A 15,322-nucleotide genomic window follows, 5' to 3' on the forward strand; every position below is an offset into this window, starting at 1 on the left:
ATTGTAAGTGTAAGTTAATCCCAAATTCTATTTTATGATATACATGTTGCAATTATTTCCAGTTCAGAGATGAAATTGAGGTTGAACATACATTATCAACCATTTAGTGGGTTAAGAAACATTAGGATCTCTGCTGTAGTTTATTTGAGATCACAGTACATATACATACATAGTAAATCTTATATTTTTATGTTACAGTTCAGAACACCTACCTCAAGATTTCTATAGGCACCAATTTAAGTGTTTAAATTAAATCCTTTGGTGATTTTTGATATGCTAGCTGGCTGTTATTAGATGTGTTATTTCTTATACATAAAGAGCCTCTGTTATATTCTTAAGCTCACTAGATTCATTAGTGTATTATCATAGAAGGAACACACTGTTAGGACTTGAGGGCAAAAACTTGTCAAGATTTGACACCTTGGGACATTTTATGATACATGGTAACTGTCCTCAGAGATTTTCCTTTATATAATCTTAACTGGGGATAAAATGGAATTACATGCATCAAATCATTTATATACCAAGTGTCCTGATTCAGAAAACAGAAGTTGCTATTCTCCAGCTAGAAGTCACAACCCCACACAGCATAATCCTCTGCTGCAGGTGACAGGAAGGGAGTAAAAGCCCTTAGCACCAGTCCTGTACCTGGCCGTGGTGGTGACAAAGCTTGTGGTGGAGGTTGCATTTGATGCACACTGAGCCCTGCAAACTTCCATACACAGAGCCTCACCTGAAGGCAGGGCTCACGCCAGCCACATCCCAGACTGCGGAGGACACAATGGGAAGTGACACAGGGAGAAGGTGGAGTTCACTGGCAGCTTCCCACAGTCACTCCCAGGTAAGCAGATTCCCGGGTTTGGAGAGGTTGCCTTGGAGGCCACCAGAATGACAAACTTCCACCTGCTGTGCCCTTCAATGCCCTGTCTGAATTTCTCTTAAAAGACAAACACTTTATTTTGATGAGACCAAATCTGGAGATATGAATAGGCTTTTCTCTGTCCACAATAAAAACACAAAAACAAAACAAGCCTGTCAACTTTGAATGCTTTTGAAATAATTGTTTTTTGTTTATGATCTACTTTTTACATCTGATGGAGAAATAATCAGAATTCAGTGAATGTCTGGAATTGAAGAAGAACATTTTGTGTTAAATACTGCTACTAGACAGTTGGGATTAGAGAAACAAAGTTCGGTTTTAAGCTGATTGATCATTTATTCATCCTAAACAAGGGAAAATGAAGCAGACTCCACTCATCAACTTCGCTGGCTCTTCATTTAAGGTGATTTATAGACTTCTTTGCATTGCAGACAAACATTATAAATTCAACAGTCTTTTTATTTTTCTCAGCAGAATAATTATAGTTTAAATTCAAATATATTTCCCCATGTTTAGATAATGTTTGGTTTGTCCTTCTGAGAGCGTTTGTTTTCTTTGTACCCTGAAAATGGCTTCATTTCCTCCCAGAATAGGGATGGAGGGCTCTCGGTGACTCCCTGGGGCTTCTTCTGCAGTGAAGTGCTGTCACCACCACGGAGGGACCCAAGCCCACCTGGAGGGTCCACTCCGTGGCCAGGAAGTGCATTGGTACTAATCACAGGAAGCCTGCAGGGTCTGCGTGAAAATCAGACAAAGTGAACTTAGCAGATGTATGGTTTGGAAGGCATTTGATCATTTCATGACTGTGAGGGGTTCAACTGACCCACAAAACAGCAATGCTGAACTTACGTAGTGGTGACAGAGCTTCAGAAGCATCAAGCAGAGGCTGATATCCTCACAGGAAGATTCAGAAGGATCCAAAAATAGCATTTGCAGATTTTAGTACCTCTTCCTCAATAATTGATATAACATAGGAAATCGGTAAGACTTAAACTATTGAGAAAAACTATTTAGCAAACTTGGCTCAAGTGTTCAAGTAAGACCTAAAACAACTCGGTGCAGGGGTCCCTGGGGACACTGGCATAGCAGGGCCCCTCTGTAGATGACCAGGGTGTATAGGAAAGGGCCACCGAGCCCCAGGACTGCTCTGCAGAGGACTCTGCCTGCCCCCCAGTGAGGAGGACTTCACCCCGTCTGCCAGGACCGAGCCCAGCAGCTGCTGCACCATGGACAGTGATACCACGCACCCCAGAAGTGACCAACAGCCCTGCAATGACTGCCCAACCCCTGGGAGATGCTCCTGTTCCTACCCACAGTGGCCCTGGACCAGCCTGAGCCATGGCTGTCAGGCCTCCCACTGCCCAGCCAGGCTGTTCTCAGCTCAGAACTGCAGCCTCACTGCACATGCCTGGCTCCAAGCCCCGGCTCTTCAGCCCTCACTGGGCATCTATGCCTCCAGCACTGGAACCATCCCTGGGGGGCCAGCCCTGCTCAGAGGCAGGAACACAGTCACTGAACGAGCCCAGACCTGCAGACAACACTGTCGCCCCCACCGCTGCAGGCTGACTGGGCCATGAACCAGGTGCCACTGCCTCTCCGGGCCTGGGATCTGGATCCTGGCTCTGGGCCCATGAAGGAAGCCCATTGCAGCTACCACTGTGAGCCACAGCCACTGCACAGGGCCTCCCTCCAAAGCCCAGCCCCTTGAAGCCTGCACCGGACACCAGGGCCACTGCCATCAGGAGGCCCTGACCTAGACCAGGAACCCAAATTCCCCTCAGCCCCAGTGACTGCCATAGGGATAACGAGGTCAGGAGTCCTGGGAAGTCACGGCCACTGGAAAGCCCAGCAGTCACCACAGCTGGAGACCCCTGTGGGGGCCTGAGTCCCCCCATCCCGACTCGGCTCCTGGAGCTGCAGGGAGACCATGCTGCAGGGCTTTCCCTGGAATGGAACCATGGAGATGGTGACCCCGTTAACACCAGCCTGCCATGTCCACAGAGACCACGCCACCGGGTTAGAGATGCGAGGCTGTGTGAGACATAAAGAAGTCAAGGAAACGGGACACCACCAACCAGCAAGGTGTTCCGCTTTTGACACTGAAGAACTGGAGATCTGAGCACTGCCAAAAAATTCAAAATAATTGTTTTCAGGAAGCTCAATGTGTGTGCAGAGCACAGAGGGACAGCAAAACTCAGAAAATAATACATGAACAAGAGGAAGTTCAATGGGGAGATAAAAATAGTAAAAAAACAAATCAAAACCTGAAGAGGAGTGGGCGGTAGCAGGGAGGGCTGCCAGGTTGCCCTCTGCAGCCATGTGTTTCCCGGCCAGGCCATCCCCTCGCCATCCCAGGGTGGTGTCCTTCTCCCTCCAGGACCGAGTTCACCTGTGTGCCGGGGGATGGGGGGGCACAGTGGGAGCGATTCTGACCTGTCCACTGGAAGGTGCAAACCACGGCTGCAGTCGTCTTGTGACGCTTTATGTCTCTGAAGTTCAGCTGAACACCGTGGCTGGAGCCAGCGTCAACAGCGTAGTGTCTCCTGGACCCCTCCATTGCCTAAAAGCAACCCTGGAAAAAGAAGGGCCTCGTTCCTTGTTCAGAGGATTAGGTCCCAATGTAGTGGGGGTGGCCCCTTCCAGAGCAGTATACTTTGTTGCTTTCTCCACCTGCAAGGAAAAATTGAATGGTGTATTTGATCCTGATTCGACCCAGGTTCACATGATTTCAGCTGCAGTGGCAATTCCATTGTTCTGAGAATTGTGCTTTCAGAGCTTCCTTGCACTGTTCATGAGCATTAACATTTAGCTTTGCAGGTTTTTAATACAAGTTGATGAAACTGAATGGTCCAGTATAGTCATTAGGCATTTACTGTACATGTCTCCCAAGGAAAGAGTGAGATCGTGCCGTCTCATGCTCCCCATCTGCAGGTCACTTCCTGTAGAAATATGCACTAACTTAAGCCTCAATCGTGGAATTAATTAAGTTCGTGAACTAAAGTTTTACTGCAATCACTGCAACCAACCCCATCTGGCTTATAAAGACTCGGCTACAGCTTGATGCAAGGAATCATAGGGAAAAGCAAATGCGTGCTTTTGAATGTATTCATAAAGTGTATCAGATAGATGAACGTAAAGGATTTTACAGGGGCATGTCTGCTTCCTATGCTGGCATATCAGAGACTGTTATCCATTTTGTTATTTATGAAAGTATAAAGCAAGAACTACAGGAATGTAAGACTGCTTCTGTGATAGAAAATGGTGAAGAGTCTGTGAAAGAAGCATCAGATTTTGTGGGAATGATGCTTGCTGCTGCCACCTCAAAAACTTGTGCCACAACTATAACATGTCCACATAAAGTCGTAAGAACAAGATTATGTGAAGAAAGAACAAAATATAGATCCTTTTTTCAGAAACTGTCTTTGCTGATTCAAGAAGAAGGTTATGGATCCCTCTACCTTGGTTTAACAACTCATTTGGTGAGACGGATTCCAGACACAGCCATTATGATGGCCACCTATGAATTAGCAGTCTACCTACTCAATGGATAGCAGCACAGGCTGCCACACTGCAAGAGGGAAGACCAAAAGATTACAGTGGATCATGGAATATTGGAGTCAGCATGGTGGACAGAAAGAATAGTAGTTTGGGAACATGTACCATAATTATGATGCCTAAATGGAAGTTTGGTTAAGATAGCCACGCCACATTACGTAGTCTTTCTGTAATGTGGAAAAACCTCAGCCATCTCTAAAGGAAATGCCTTTGGAAGCACTCCTTTGTCAAAATTGCCATTTCTCTACCACGTCCACCAGATACAGTTGTGTTTTATTGACATATAATATTGAGAGTATAATGTTTATTCCAAGAGTATTTTTCCAATATTGTAAACAAAGCCAATCTTAAATATATACTGTATTTTAGATAACATAAATATCTAATTTCTGACTTTTAATTCCTGTAATACTGTAAGATAACAATATTGGTAGATATTCAGTATTCCCATTTTGCTGAGATGACTTGGCACAAGATTTTAATTTAATTATTTGGCACCAGTAATCACTGTTTTTGACAACCAGTAAACCGTAGTCTAAATATCTTGTGTATTAAAATGTTTGAGTCTCTTCAGCTAACAGGTACTTGATGTTTAGCATAATGTAGACTTCAAATTGTTACCATATAAAACTCACATCATAACACTTTGCAGATTAAGAAATTAACCAATAAAATAATGATTCTTGACCATTTAAAAAAAGCTGAAGAAAGAACACATTAAATAAAGGACAGGTTATTTGAAAATTTCCAGTCAGAGGAGAAAAAAATGGGAAAGTATGAAGAAAGCCTATGAAAATTATGAGATACCATCAAGTGAAATATTTACATTATAGGAATTTTAAAAGGAGGTGAGAGAGCAAGAAAGGGGTAGAAGTCCTATTTAAAGAAGACATGACTGAAAATTCCCCAAATCTGTGGAGATCTGTGGATATCCAGAACAAAAAGCAGCTAAATCCCCACAAACAATACAAAGGAAATCTCACACAGCCATAGCAGGGCAGCACTGCTGCTGAAAGTCAGAAAGAAAGGGAATTTTGAAAGAAAAACATCCTGACACAAAAAATTCATAAGGTAGCAATGGATTTCTCTGAAGAGCCCTGGGACGCAGGGAGAGGGTGGGACAGACTTGAACTACTACAAGAAAATAAAAAACTTCCTCCACAGAGCACCTCACCCAGCAAAGCTGTCTTCACAAATGAGGAAGAAATAAAACTCTCCCAGACACACAAATGCCGGAGGAGTTTGTCACCACCAGACCTAACATAAAAAATACTAAAGGGAGCTCATCAAGCTTGAGAAGGTGATGCTGGTTAGGACGTTTGACATTGCTGGCCATGAGAAAAATGTGAATGAAAACCATACTGAGATTCCATCTTACCGCAGAAAGAAAGGCCATTTTAAGATGGCTCTGGAATATTTGGGATTACTTAAGAAATCAAATAATAACAAATGCTGATGAGGATGTGGAGGAAAGGAGCCCTTTTATGCTGTTAGGGGGAATGGAAACTAGTACAACCACTATGGAAATCAGTATGGAGATTCCTCAAAAAATTAAAACTGTAAATTCCATTTGACCCAACTATTCCCCTTCTAAAAATCCTCTCAAAAGAGTTAAAGGCATCATATCCCAGTGATTCATGCACACCCATGTCTATACTGTAACAACAAAACTCCTAACAGCTAAGCTTGGAAGAGGCCCATATGTCATCAACAAATGAGTGGATAAAGAAAATGTGGCATTTATACACAAATAGAGTACTACTCTGCCATAAAGAAGGATAAACTTGAGTCATTTGTAAGAAAATGGATGTACATTGAAACCGTAGCATTAAGTGAAATAAATCAGACGCAGGCTTAAATATTACATTATTTCTCTTATACAAGAAACTCAGAGTAAAAGTAAAGACCACAATAAAAATAGATAACAGAAGGCAGGGAGACAGATCATTCTCAAAGGAGGAGATCAGAAGATGGAGGGAGGGTGAGGGAGGGTAGGGAATGGGGATAGAAAAAGAAATTGAGATGTGTTATGCACAGGTCCTAACTTCCTACAAGGAATGTAAGCATTATATACTACACACATGTACTAATAAACTAAAATTTAAAAAAACAATGAAAGTGTAACCTCACTGGTAAATGCGAATAAGTCCTCAAAATAATTTCTTTTGATTTCTAACAAGCCACTACCTCCTGACCTCTCTTCATTTGAAGATTGCTGGGGATTCCTTGTATGTGAGCAGGTGCTTCACTTGCTGTTTTAGGATCCTCTCTGTCTCCCAATACTTGGAGACAAGGTTTCAGCATAGATCTCTCTAAGTTTATTCTTTCTGGGATGTGTTGAATTTCATGAATTCACGTCTACACAAAGGAAACTTTCTGGCAGTGTTTCTTCAAATATTCATCTCATCCTTTTGCTGTAGCTGGTATTGTGCTACTGCAATTTTAGTACATCTCTGTTGGTTTATTAATTTATCATCTTTTCATTCTGCAGTCACAGAGAACCTGTCTTCAAGTTCACTAGATTATTGTTTTTTCTTCTCGAATCTGCTGTTAAATATCTCTAGTAAATTTTTTTCATTTTATTTTACTTCAAATTCCAGAATTTGTTTGGCTCCATTTTTATTGGTTTTCTTCTTAAAAGTTTTATTCATAGAATTTTATCAGGCTTCTCCACCAGTTGGCATCCTCCTCACATTCTTCTTGGTTTTCCATACGTGTGAACCTTGTGCCCACGGAGCACACTTAACATCATGTTCATCTTTTATCCCCTGCACGTGGCAACGCAGTTTTGCCCATTTGTTTCCCTTGTCATTTTTGGTTGAAACCAGGCCTTTCAAATATCATCATTTGGCAGATCTGTACAGCAGGTTCTCCTCCCTGTCCAAGGTTTATTTATGCTGCTTGCGTTGGCTGCTTTTGTGTTTCTAAGGATGTTTATTAACTTCTTTCACATAATCTCATTATTTATCAGATCTGTTCCCTAAAATCTATTTCACTCCTTTCACAGTCACCAAGTTATTCAACAGAGGGCTCCTACCATGCCCATTGCCAAAACAAAACATAGACCTTTGGGTCTCTCATGTGGACTTGATGTTGCTGTTAAGGCCTTCAGCTCTCAGGCAGGAAGTTCATAATTTTCCTTTGCCTTCTCTTCTTCCTTGTGCACAACCTGAAAGTTGGCAAGATGTGAAATTATAGAATCTTCAATGTTTCTTTTCTTTCTTTCTTTTTTCTGAGCATCCACTCAGCCTAGTCTTTTATTTATTTTTTATTTTTTTTATTTTCATTAAGCTTATTGGTACATTTTAGGCATAAAATACAGTTACATTCACATTGGGATCTTGTACCTTTACATGATGGATCTTGCTTCTTATTTTTTCCCCATTTCCCGGTTCTCCCTTCACTCCCTCCACCCTTCCCTATTTACAGAGACTTTGTTTCCATTTTTACCTTTTCTCATATTTTTTCTTTTCCCATCTTTCCTTTCCCCTGCCTTTCCCCATGTCATCTACTCCTTTAGAACTTTTCTTCCTATTTCACATTATCAATTATACCATTTGAACCTTATTTACATTTTTATTTTATTTTACATTTTTATTTTCACATCAGAGAAACGATTTCATATTTACACGTGTGTCCCATTTATTTCACTTAAGAGTATGGCCTCAGTGTGCATCCATTTAGCTATAAATGTCTCTAGTTTCTCATTCTTTATGGCTGAGTAATACTCCACTTTACAGAAAAACCACATATTCTTGATCCAGTCTCCAGCTGATGGGCATTTGGGCTATTTCCAAGATTTAGCTTTACAAACTGTGCCGCTATAAACATGGGTGCGCATATATCACTGTAGTATGATTCTTTTTGAAAGATAGCCAGCAGAGGGATAATTGGTGAAATGAGACTTCTAATCCTAGTTTTTTGAGGTATCTCCATATTGATTTACACAGTAGTTGCATCAGTCTGCACCCACACCAGCAATAGAGAAGGGTTCCTTTCTCCCAACACCCCATCAGCATTTGTTATAGGTTGATTTCTTGATAGCAGCCATTCTTTCTGGGGGGAGATGAAATCTCGGTGCTGTTTTCATCTGCATCTCTTGAATGACCAGTGTTGTTGAACATTTTTTCATATATTTATTTGCTGCTTTTACTTTTTGTCTGAGAAATGTCTGTTCATTTCAGATGCCCATTTTTGAATTGGGTCTTTCAGTTCAGGGAGGGGTCTGATTTTCTTGAGTTCTTTATATATTCTAGGTAGTAGACCTTTGTCTGAGGAACAGCTGGAAAAAAAAATTTCCCACGGTATAGGTTGTCTCTTAACTCTGTTGATTGTTTCTCTTGCAGTGCAGAAGCTTTTTAATAAGATGAAATCCCAGTTGTTGATTCTTTGTGGAAGTTTCCATGCTACTGAGGATTTGTTCATAAAATCTTTTCCTATGCCAATGTCTTCAAGAGTTCTACGTAATTTATCTTCCAGCAAGCTTAGTGTTTCTGTTTTAATATTTAGATATTTAATCCACTTCAATTTTAGTTTAGTGCTTGGTGAGAGATATAGGTCTAGTTTTTATCTTTGGAAGGTTGAAATCCAGTTTTTCCAACACCATTTATTGAAGAGGCTATCTTTCCTCCAGTGAGGATGGTTGGCTCCTTTGTCGGAGATGAGGTGGCTGAGTATGTCTGAAGTTGTTTCTGTATCTTCTAATCTATTCTACTGATCCTCAGATCTGTTTCTTTGCCACTACCATTCTGCTTTATCACAGTAGTTTGTAGTACAGTTTCAAGTTAGGGACTGTGAAACCCCCTGCCATGTCTCTGTTGCCTAGAATTGCTTTTGCTATTCTAGGTTTCTTCTGGTTCCAAATGAATTTTTGGATTGCTTTCTCTAGTTCTGTGAAATATGCTGTTGGGATTTCAGTTGGGATTGCATTGAATCTATATAGCAGTTTTAGAAGTATGGACCATTTTCACTACGTTGGTTCTTCCTACCCATAAGCAAGGGATGTCTTTCCATTTTCTTATATCCTCTTTGATCTCTCTTTTCAGAGTGCTGTAGAGCTCTTTTGTTTCCTCTGTTATATTGATTCCTAGATATTTCATTTATTTAGATGCTATTGTAAAAGGAATTGATTTCTTAATTTCTTTCTCAGTGAGTCTGTTATTTCTCAGTGAGGCTATTGATATTTGAGTGTTTACCTTGTATGCAGCTACTCTACTGAATCTGTCAATTAAGTCTAGAAATATTTTGGCAGAATTTTGTAGGTCTTCTATGTAGAGTATCATATCATCAGCTAATAATGACAGTTTAACTTCTTCCTTTCCTATTTTCATTCCTTATATTTCTTTCTCTTGCCTAATAGCTCTGGCTAATGTTTCCAGAACTATATTGATGAGGAGTGGAGATAGTGAACATTCTTGTCTTATTCCTGATTTTAGCATGTTAGTTTTCAGTTTATGACCATTTAGTATGATGTTGGCTGTTGGTTTTTCATAGATAGCCTTTATTAGTTTGAGATAAAGACCATCTATTCCAATTTTCTGTAAGATTTTTTTCATGAATGGGTGTTGGATTTTCTTGAATGCTTTTTCTGCATCTATTGAGATGATCATATGGTTTTTGTCCTTGACTCTGTTAATATAGTGTATTACATTTTTGATTTATGGGTATTGAACCATCCTTGCATCCCTGGGATAAATCCCACTTGGTCACGGTGTATGATCTTCTTGATTGCCCTATGTATTCTGTTTGCCAGTATCTTGTTGAGGATTTATACATCTGTGTTCATTAGGGAGATTGGCCTACAGTTCTCTTTTTGGGTTGGGTCTTTCCCTGGTTTTGGAATCGAAGTAACAGTTGCTTCCAGGAATGAATTTAGAAGTTCTGCTTCCCTTTAAATTTCATTGAAGTGTTTAAAGAGTAGTGGCAATCATTCTTCTCTAAATGTTTTGTAGAATTCAGCAGTGAAGCCATAAGGACCTGGGCTTTTCTTTGTTGGTCAACTTTTAATTATGTTTTCAATTTCACTGTTCGTAACTGGGGTGTTTAGAATTTTTATATCTTATTTCTTCAACTTTGGTAATTCATATGTATTGAGGAATCTGTTCATTTCTTCTGTTTTCCATTTTATTAGAGTACAGGTTCTAGAATAAGTATTGATGGTACTCTGGATTTCTGCTGGACCTGTTGTGACTTCACCTTTTTCTTTCCTAATTGCATAAATTTGAGCCTTTTCTTTCCTTTTTTTTTGATAAGGTTGGCTAAGGGTTTATTGATTTTATTTATTCTTTCAAAAAACCAACTCTATGATTTGTTCATTCTGGGGGGAGAGGGGAATGGGGATCAAACTCGGGACCCTGTGCTGTTGAAGCAGGCTGCGGAACCACTGAGCTAAATCCCCAGCCCCTCGTTGATTCTTTATATCACTCTCTTAGTCTCCATTGCATTGATTTCCACTCTGATCTTTATAATTTGCTCCCTTGTATGAGCTTTGGGTTCCTCTTACACTTCTTTTTCTAGGACCTTAAGGTTCAGCATTAGGTTATTTGAGCTGGCTCTGTTTTCCTAATATGGGCATTTACTGCTTTGAATTTCCCTCATAGAACTGCTTTCATTGTGTCCCATAGATTCCTGTATGTTGTATTGGCAATATCATTTACTTGTAGAAACTGTCTAATTTCTTCTTTAATTTCCTCTGTGACCCATTGGTTGTTCCAGAGGGTGTTATTCAATTTCCATTTGTTTGTGCAATTCTTGCAGTTTCTTATGCTATTGATCTCCAGTTTAATTGCTCTATGATCTGATACTATATCAGGGGATAACTTCAATTCCTTTGCATTTACTTAAACATGTTCTTTGAGCTAGTATGTGGTCTCTTTTGGAGAATGACCTATGTGCAGCCAAAGAAGAACATATATTCTGATATTGCAGGGTGGAACACTCTGTAGACATCTATTATGTCCATTTGTTCAAAAGCGTGGTTCAGTTCCATTATTTCATTGTTGATTTTTTGTTTAGATGATCTGTCTATTTGTGACTGTGGGGTACTGTGGTCCCCCACTACAATTGTATTAGTGCTTATTTAGTTTTTCGTGTCCATTAATATTTGTTTTGTATCATTGGGGGCATTCATATTTGCTGCATATATATTTATGATTGTCATGTCTTCCTCTTGGATTGTTCCATTTACAAGGATGTAGTGGCCTTATTTGTCTCTCTTAATTAGTTTTGGTTTAAAATCTATTTTTCTGCAAATAAGATAGCTACCCCTGCTATTTTACAGGCTCCTGTTGCATGGAGAACTGTTTTCCATCCTTTTACTTTCAGTCTATGAATTTCTTTGTGAACTAAGTGGGTTTCTTATATAGAGCATATTGTTGAATTTTGCTTCTTAATCCATTGTGCCAGTCTATTTCTTTTGATTGGTGAGTTGAGGTCATTAAAACTGATGGTTATAATGATATGTATTGGCTTATTTTTGTCATGATATTTTCCTGTTGTTGGCTCTTTCGTTTTTTATTTTCCCCCATCTCCCTTTAATTTCTTGCCTTGCCTGGTGGATTTGCTCTGTTAGGCCTTATGGAGTTGTGACCTTCATTTTTTTTTTCCAGGATTTTGTTTAGAATTGTTTGGAGTGCTGGATTGGTATTCATGAATATTCTCGGGTGTTCTTTGTCATGGAAGTATCTTATTTCCCCATCAATTTTGAAAGATAGTTTTGCAGGATCCATCAGTCCAGGTTCAAGGTTGTGTTCTTTTAGGGCTTGAAATACCTCAGGCCTGGAAATACTCCAGGGTGTCCTGGACTTGAGGGTTTGTGTTGAAAAGTCTGCTGTGATTCTGATGCATTCCCTTTGTATGTGATTTGTTTCTTTTCTCTGTTTGTAGTATTTTGTTCTTCTGTTGGGTTTCAAGGATCTTGATTATTATATGTCTAGGTGTAGGTTTTTTTTGATCATTCAGCCTAGTCTTTTAAGTTCTCAGGACATATGCAAGGTTTTAAAGCCTATTTTCTTCACAGCATCTCACTATTGAGTCTTTCTTTCCAATGGTTTAATTTGTGCATTTGATTTTTTTCTTCAGCTCTTATCCCTCGCCACTGCTGTAACAACTAATGTGCTTTCCCTTCATTACCTTTGACAAGTGTCCTCCAAGCACTGCTCATCACTGGTGAGTTCCCAGTTAGATGGAATAAAGGCAAGTCCTTTGAGCTGTCTTCCAAGCAGCTTCCAGATGGGAAGAAGAAACATCACAGTTGTCTGAGAATAGTCTGTTTTGCTCTCCTCAGTATTAAAAGCCTACCACTACAGAATGCAGTCTGTTACAGTACCTTCAAGACCACATCAGAGCTGCACTGTAGAGGCTTAGGTCAGGGTAAATTAACACATTGCAGACTTTGTTACTTATATTCTGGTGCTTTTTTTTCTTTTCTTGTTTAGTTATTCACTGAACTGGCATATGCTTCTCTTCATTTTCAGAGCACTGATAAAGTTGATTCTCACACATTTTTGCCAGTTGCTCCACTTGTTTTGTGGAAGAACAAGATTTTGGAATTCTGTTCTCTGCCGTTTTTGGGCTGACATATTTTACAACAGTTTTAATTGCTTTCATTTTTCATTGATGTGGGTTTCCAAAGATTTGTATTAGAACACATTGACTTTTCAAAATGTGTAGATATATTTGTTAGATGATAGAATGGATTGTAGAATGACTGCAATTAAAGTGCTTTCAAGCACCAGGTGACACATTAATGGAAGAAGGGACAAATAGGGTGGTGGGAGGATGCTGATGAGCTAGAAATTATGTCCATGTAGAGAATTTCAACTGTAATGAAAAAGTCACATCCAGGGTAAAGTATAGGCAGATAAATAAATAGGCTGAATTGTGTCTGTGAATCAGCAATTTTAACATAGACTATTGTTAATCTGTGATAAAACATTTCAATGAGCCTCTTATATTTCAGATATTATTTGTAATCTATTAATATCACTCACAATAACTTACTTATTCTAAGTGTGGCAACTATGGCATACTAAAATTCATTAGCACAGTTTACATGTGACAGTGAAAAAATATTCCATCTTATATACAGGCTGCTGTAATGATCTCACATTTGTTGAGTCCATGTTGTCTACCTGATTATGATCAATAGACTTCATTTTTTAGAGTAAAGATCCCCTCTCTCCTATACATCCCACACCATGAAGCTACTTTTTTTTTTAACTGATGAAGAAACACTGAGATCTTTACCATTCCAACTCCATAGCTTATATTGCAATGTGTTCTTATTACAATAGTCTCTCTTTGGGTTCTTCAGATTCTTTTGTGATTCCTACAAATGGACAGAGTTTGTTGTTGTTCTTTTTTCATTCTGTGAAAAAATTACATTGGAATTTTGATAGGATTGCTTTGGTAGTTTGGACAATATTAACTTTTCTAGGCAATCAACATTAGTTACCTCTCTTTATTTTTGCCTTCTTCAGTTTCTTTCATCAGAGTTCTGTAGTTTTCAGTTAAGAAGTCTTTAAATTCCTTAGCTAAATTTACATCTAATTATTGAGGGGTTTTTTGTTGGTTTATAAGTGAGGTTGTTTTCTGAATTTTACTTTCATGTATTTTTTATTACTATGTGGAAAAATTACTCAGTTTTATATGTTGATTTCATATCTGGCCACATTACTGAATCAGTTCTAATTGTGTTTTGGTGGAGCCCTCGGGGTTTTCTGTATATATAGAAAATCATATTGTCATCAAAGAGAAGTGATATTACTTTTTCTTTTCCTATTAGAATCACTTCTATTTCTTATTCTGGTCTAGTTGTTCAGGTTAGGACTTTGAGTACTATGTTGCGAAGAAGAGATGAGAGGGGCTATCCTTGATTTAAAAGAAAAATTTTCAACATTTTGCTACTCACAGTGATATTAGTGATGGGCACATCATCAAGGGCCTTTATTGCATTTACATTCCCTCTATGCCTAATCTCATGAAAGATTTTATCATGAAAAAAACAGTCAATTTTGTCTCTTTTTAAGTATCTATTAAAATGATCATACGATTTTTAACCTCTAAAATATGAAGGATTAAAAGAAACCATTATAAACAATTATATGCCAATGAATTGGATAACCAAGAAATTCCTAAACACATGTGCCTTACCAAGACTGAATTATGAAGTAGAAAATATGAACAGATCAAATAAGTGATGATATTGAATAATTGTAAAAGACTCTCAACCTAATAAACCCAGTACCAAATGACTTCACTGCTGATTTCTATCAAACATTCGAAGAACTAGTATTAATTCTTGTCAACTTGTGCAAAAAAAAAAATCAAAGTGGAGGAAGTACTTCCAGACTCATTTAATGAGTTAGCATTACTCAAACCTAAATAGAAAAGGATGCTAAAAGGGAAGGAAATCATAGGTCAAAGTTCTGATGAGCATAGATGAGAATTCCTCAAGAAAATAGCAATAAACTGAATTTTAAAAGACATTCAAGGAATGATTCACCATAACTATGTGAAATTTATCTCTGGGGGTGCAAGGATGGTTCGATATATGCAAAACAATCAGTATAATACACTACATTAACAAAATGATGTGTTCTTTTGATTTGAGATAAATAAAGAGAAAGTTCAGTACCTAGAGGTCTGGTTTGGGGAAAAGGACAAAGATTGAAATCCATAGAAACACTTGGTCTTTATCTGGCCTTCCTAGTGGACCCCAATAGCAAGAGAGATCACACTCAGAAGCATCAGGGCTGTGTCAGATACAGGTCAAGGTAGCCTTTTATGGATGTTTAGTGACAAATATGACACTGATATGGAGAACTGTATATTTTTTCCTATTGAAGTTCTGGCAACACTGTGATGTGTGGTACATCAGTTATGGTG

General features: G+C 38.9%; 1 protein-coding gene across 1 annotated transcript; it reads left to right on the forward strand.

Moving 5' to 3' along the window:
• The first annotated feature begins 3,197 nt into the window (after positions 1-3,197).
• On the forward strand, positions 3,198-4,476 carry LOC101711147 (solute carrier family 25 member 36). The gene is made up of 2 exons (XM_004866299.4): positions 3,198-3,631; positions 3,882-4,476. Exons 1-2 carry the CDS (start codon positions 3,198-3,200, stop codon positions 4,429-4,431), a joined length of 984 nt encoding a protein of 327 aa, XP_004866356.1. The 3' UTR covers positions 4,432-4,476.
• The last annotated feature ends 10,846 nt before the right edge of the window (positions 4,477-15,322 follow it).

The sequence above is a fragment of the Heterocephalus glaber genome, unplaced genomic scaffold (genome assembly GCF_053883595.1).
Source record: "Heterocephalus glaber isolate CG9 unplaced genomic scaffold, H.glaber_assembly_v1.0 deba00001688, whole genome shotgun sequence".
NCBI lineage: Eukaryota > Metazoa > Chordata > Mammalia > Rodentia > Bathyergidae > Heterocephalus > Heterocephalus glaber.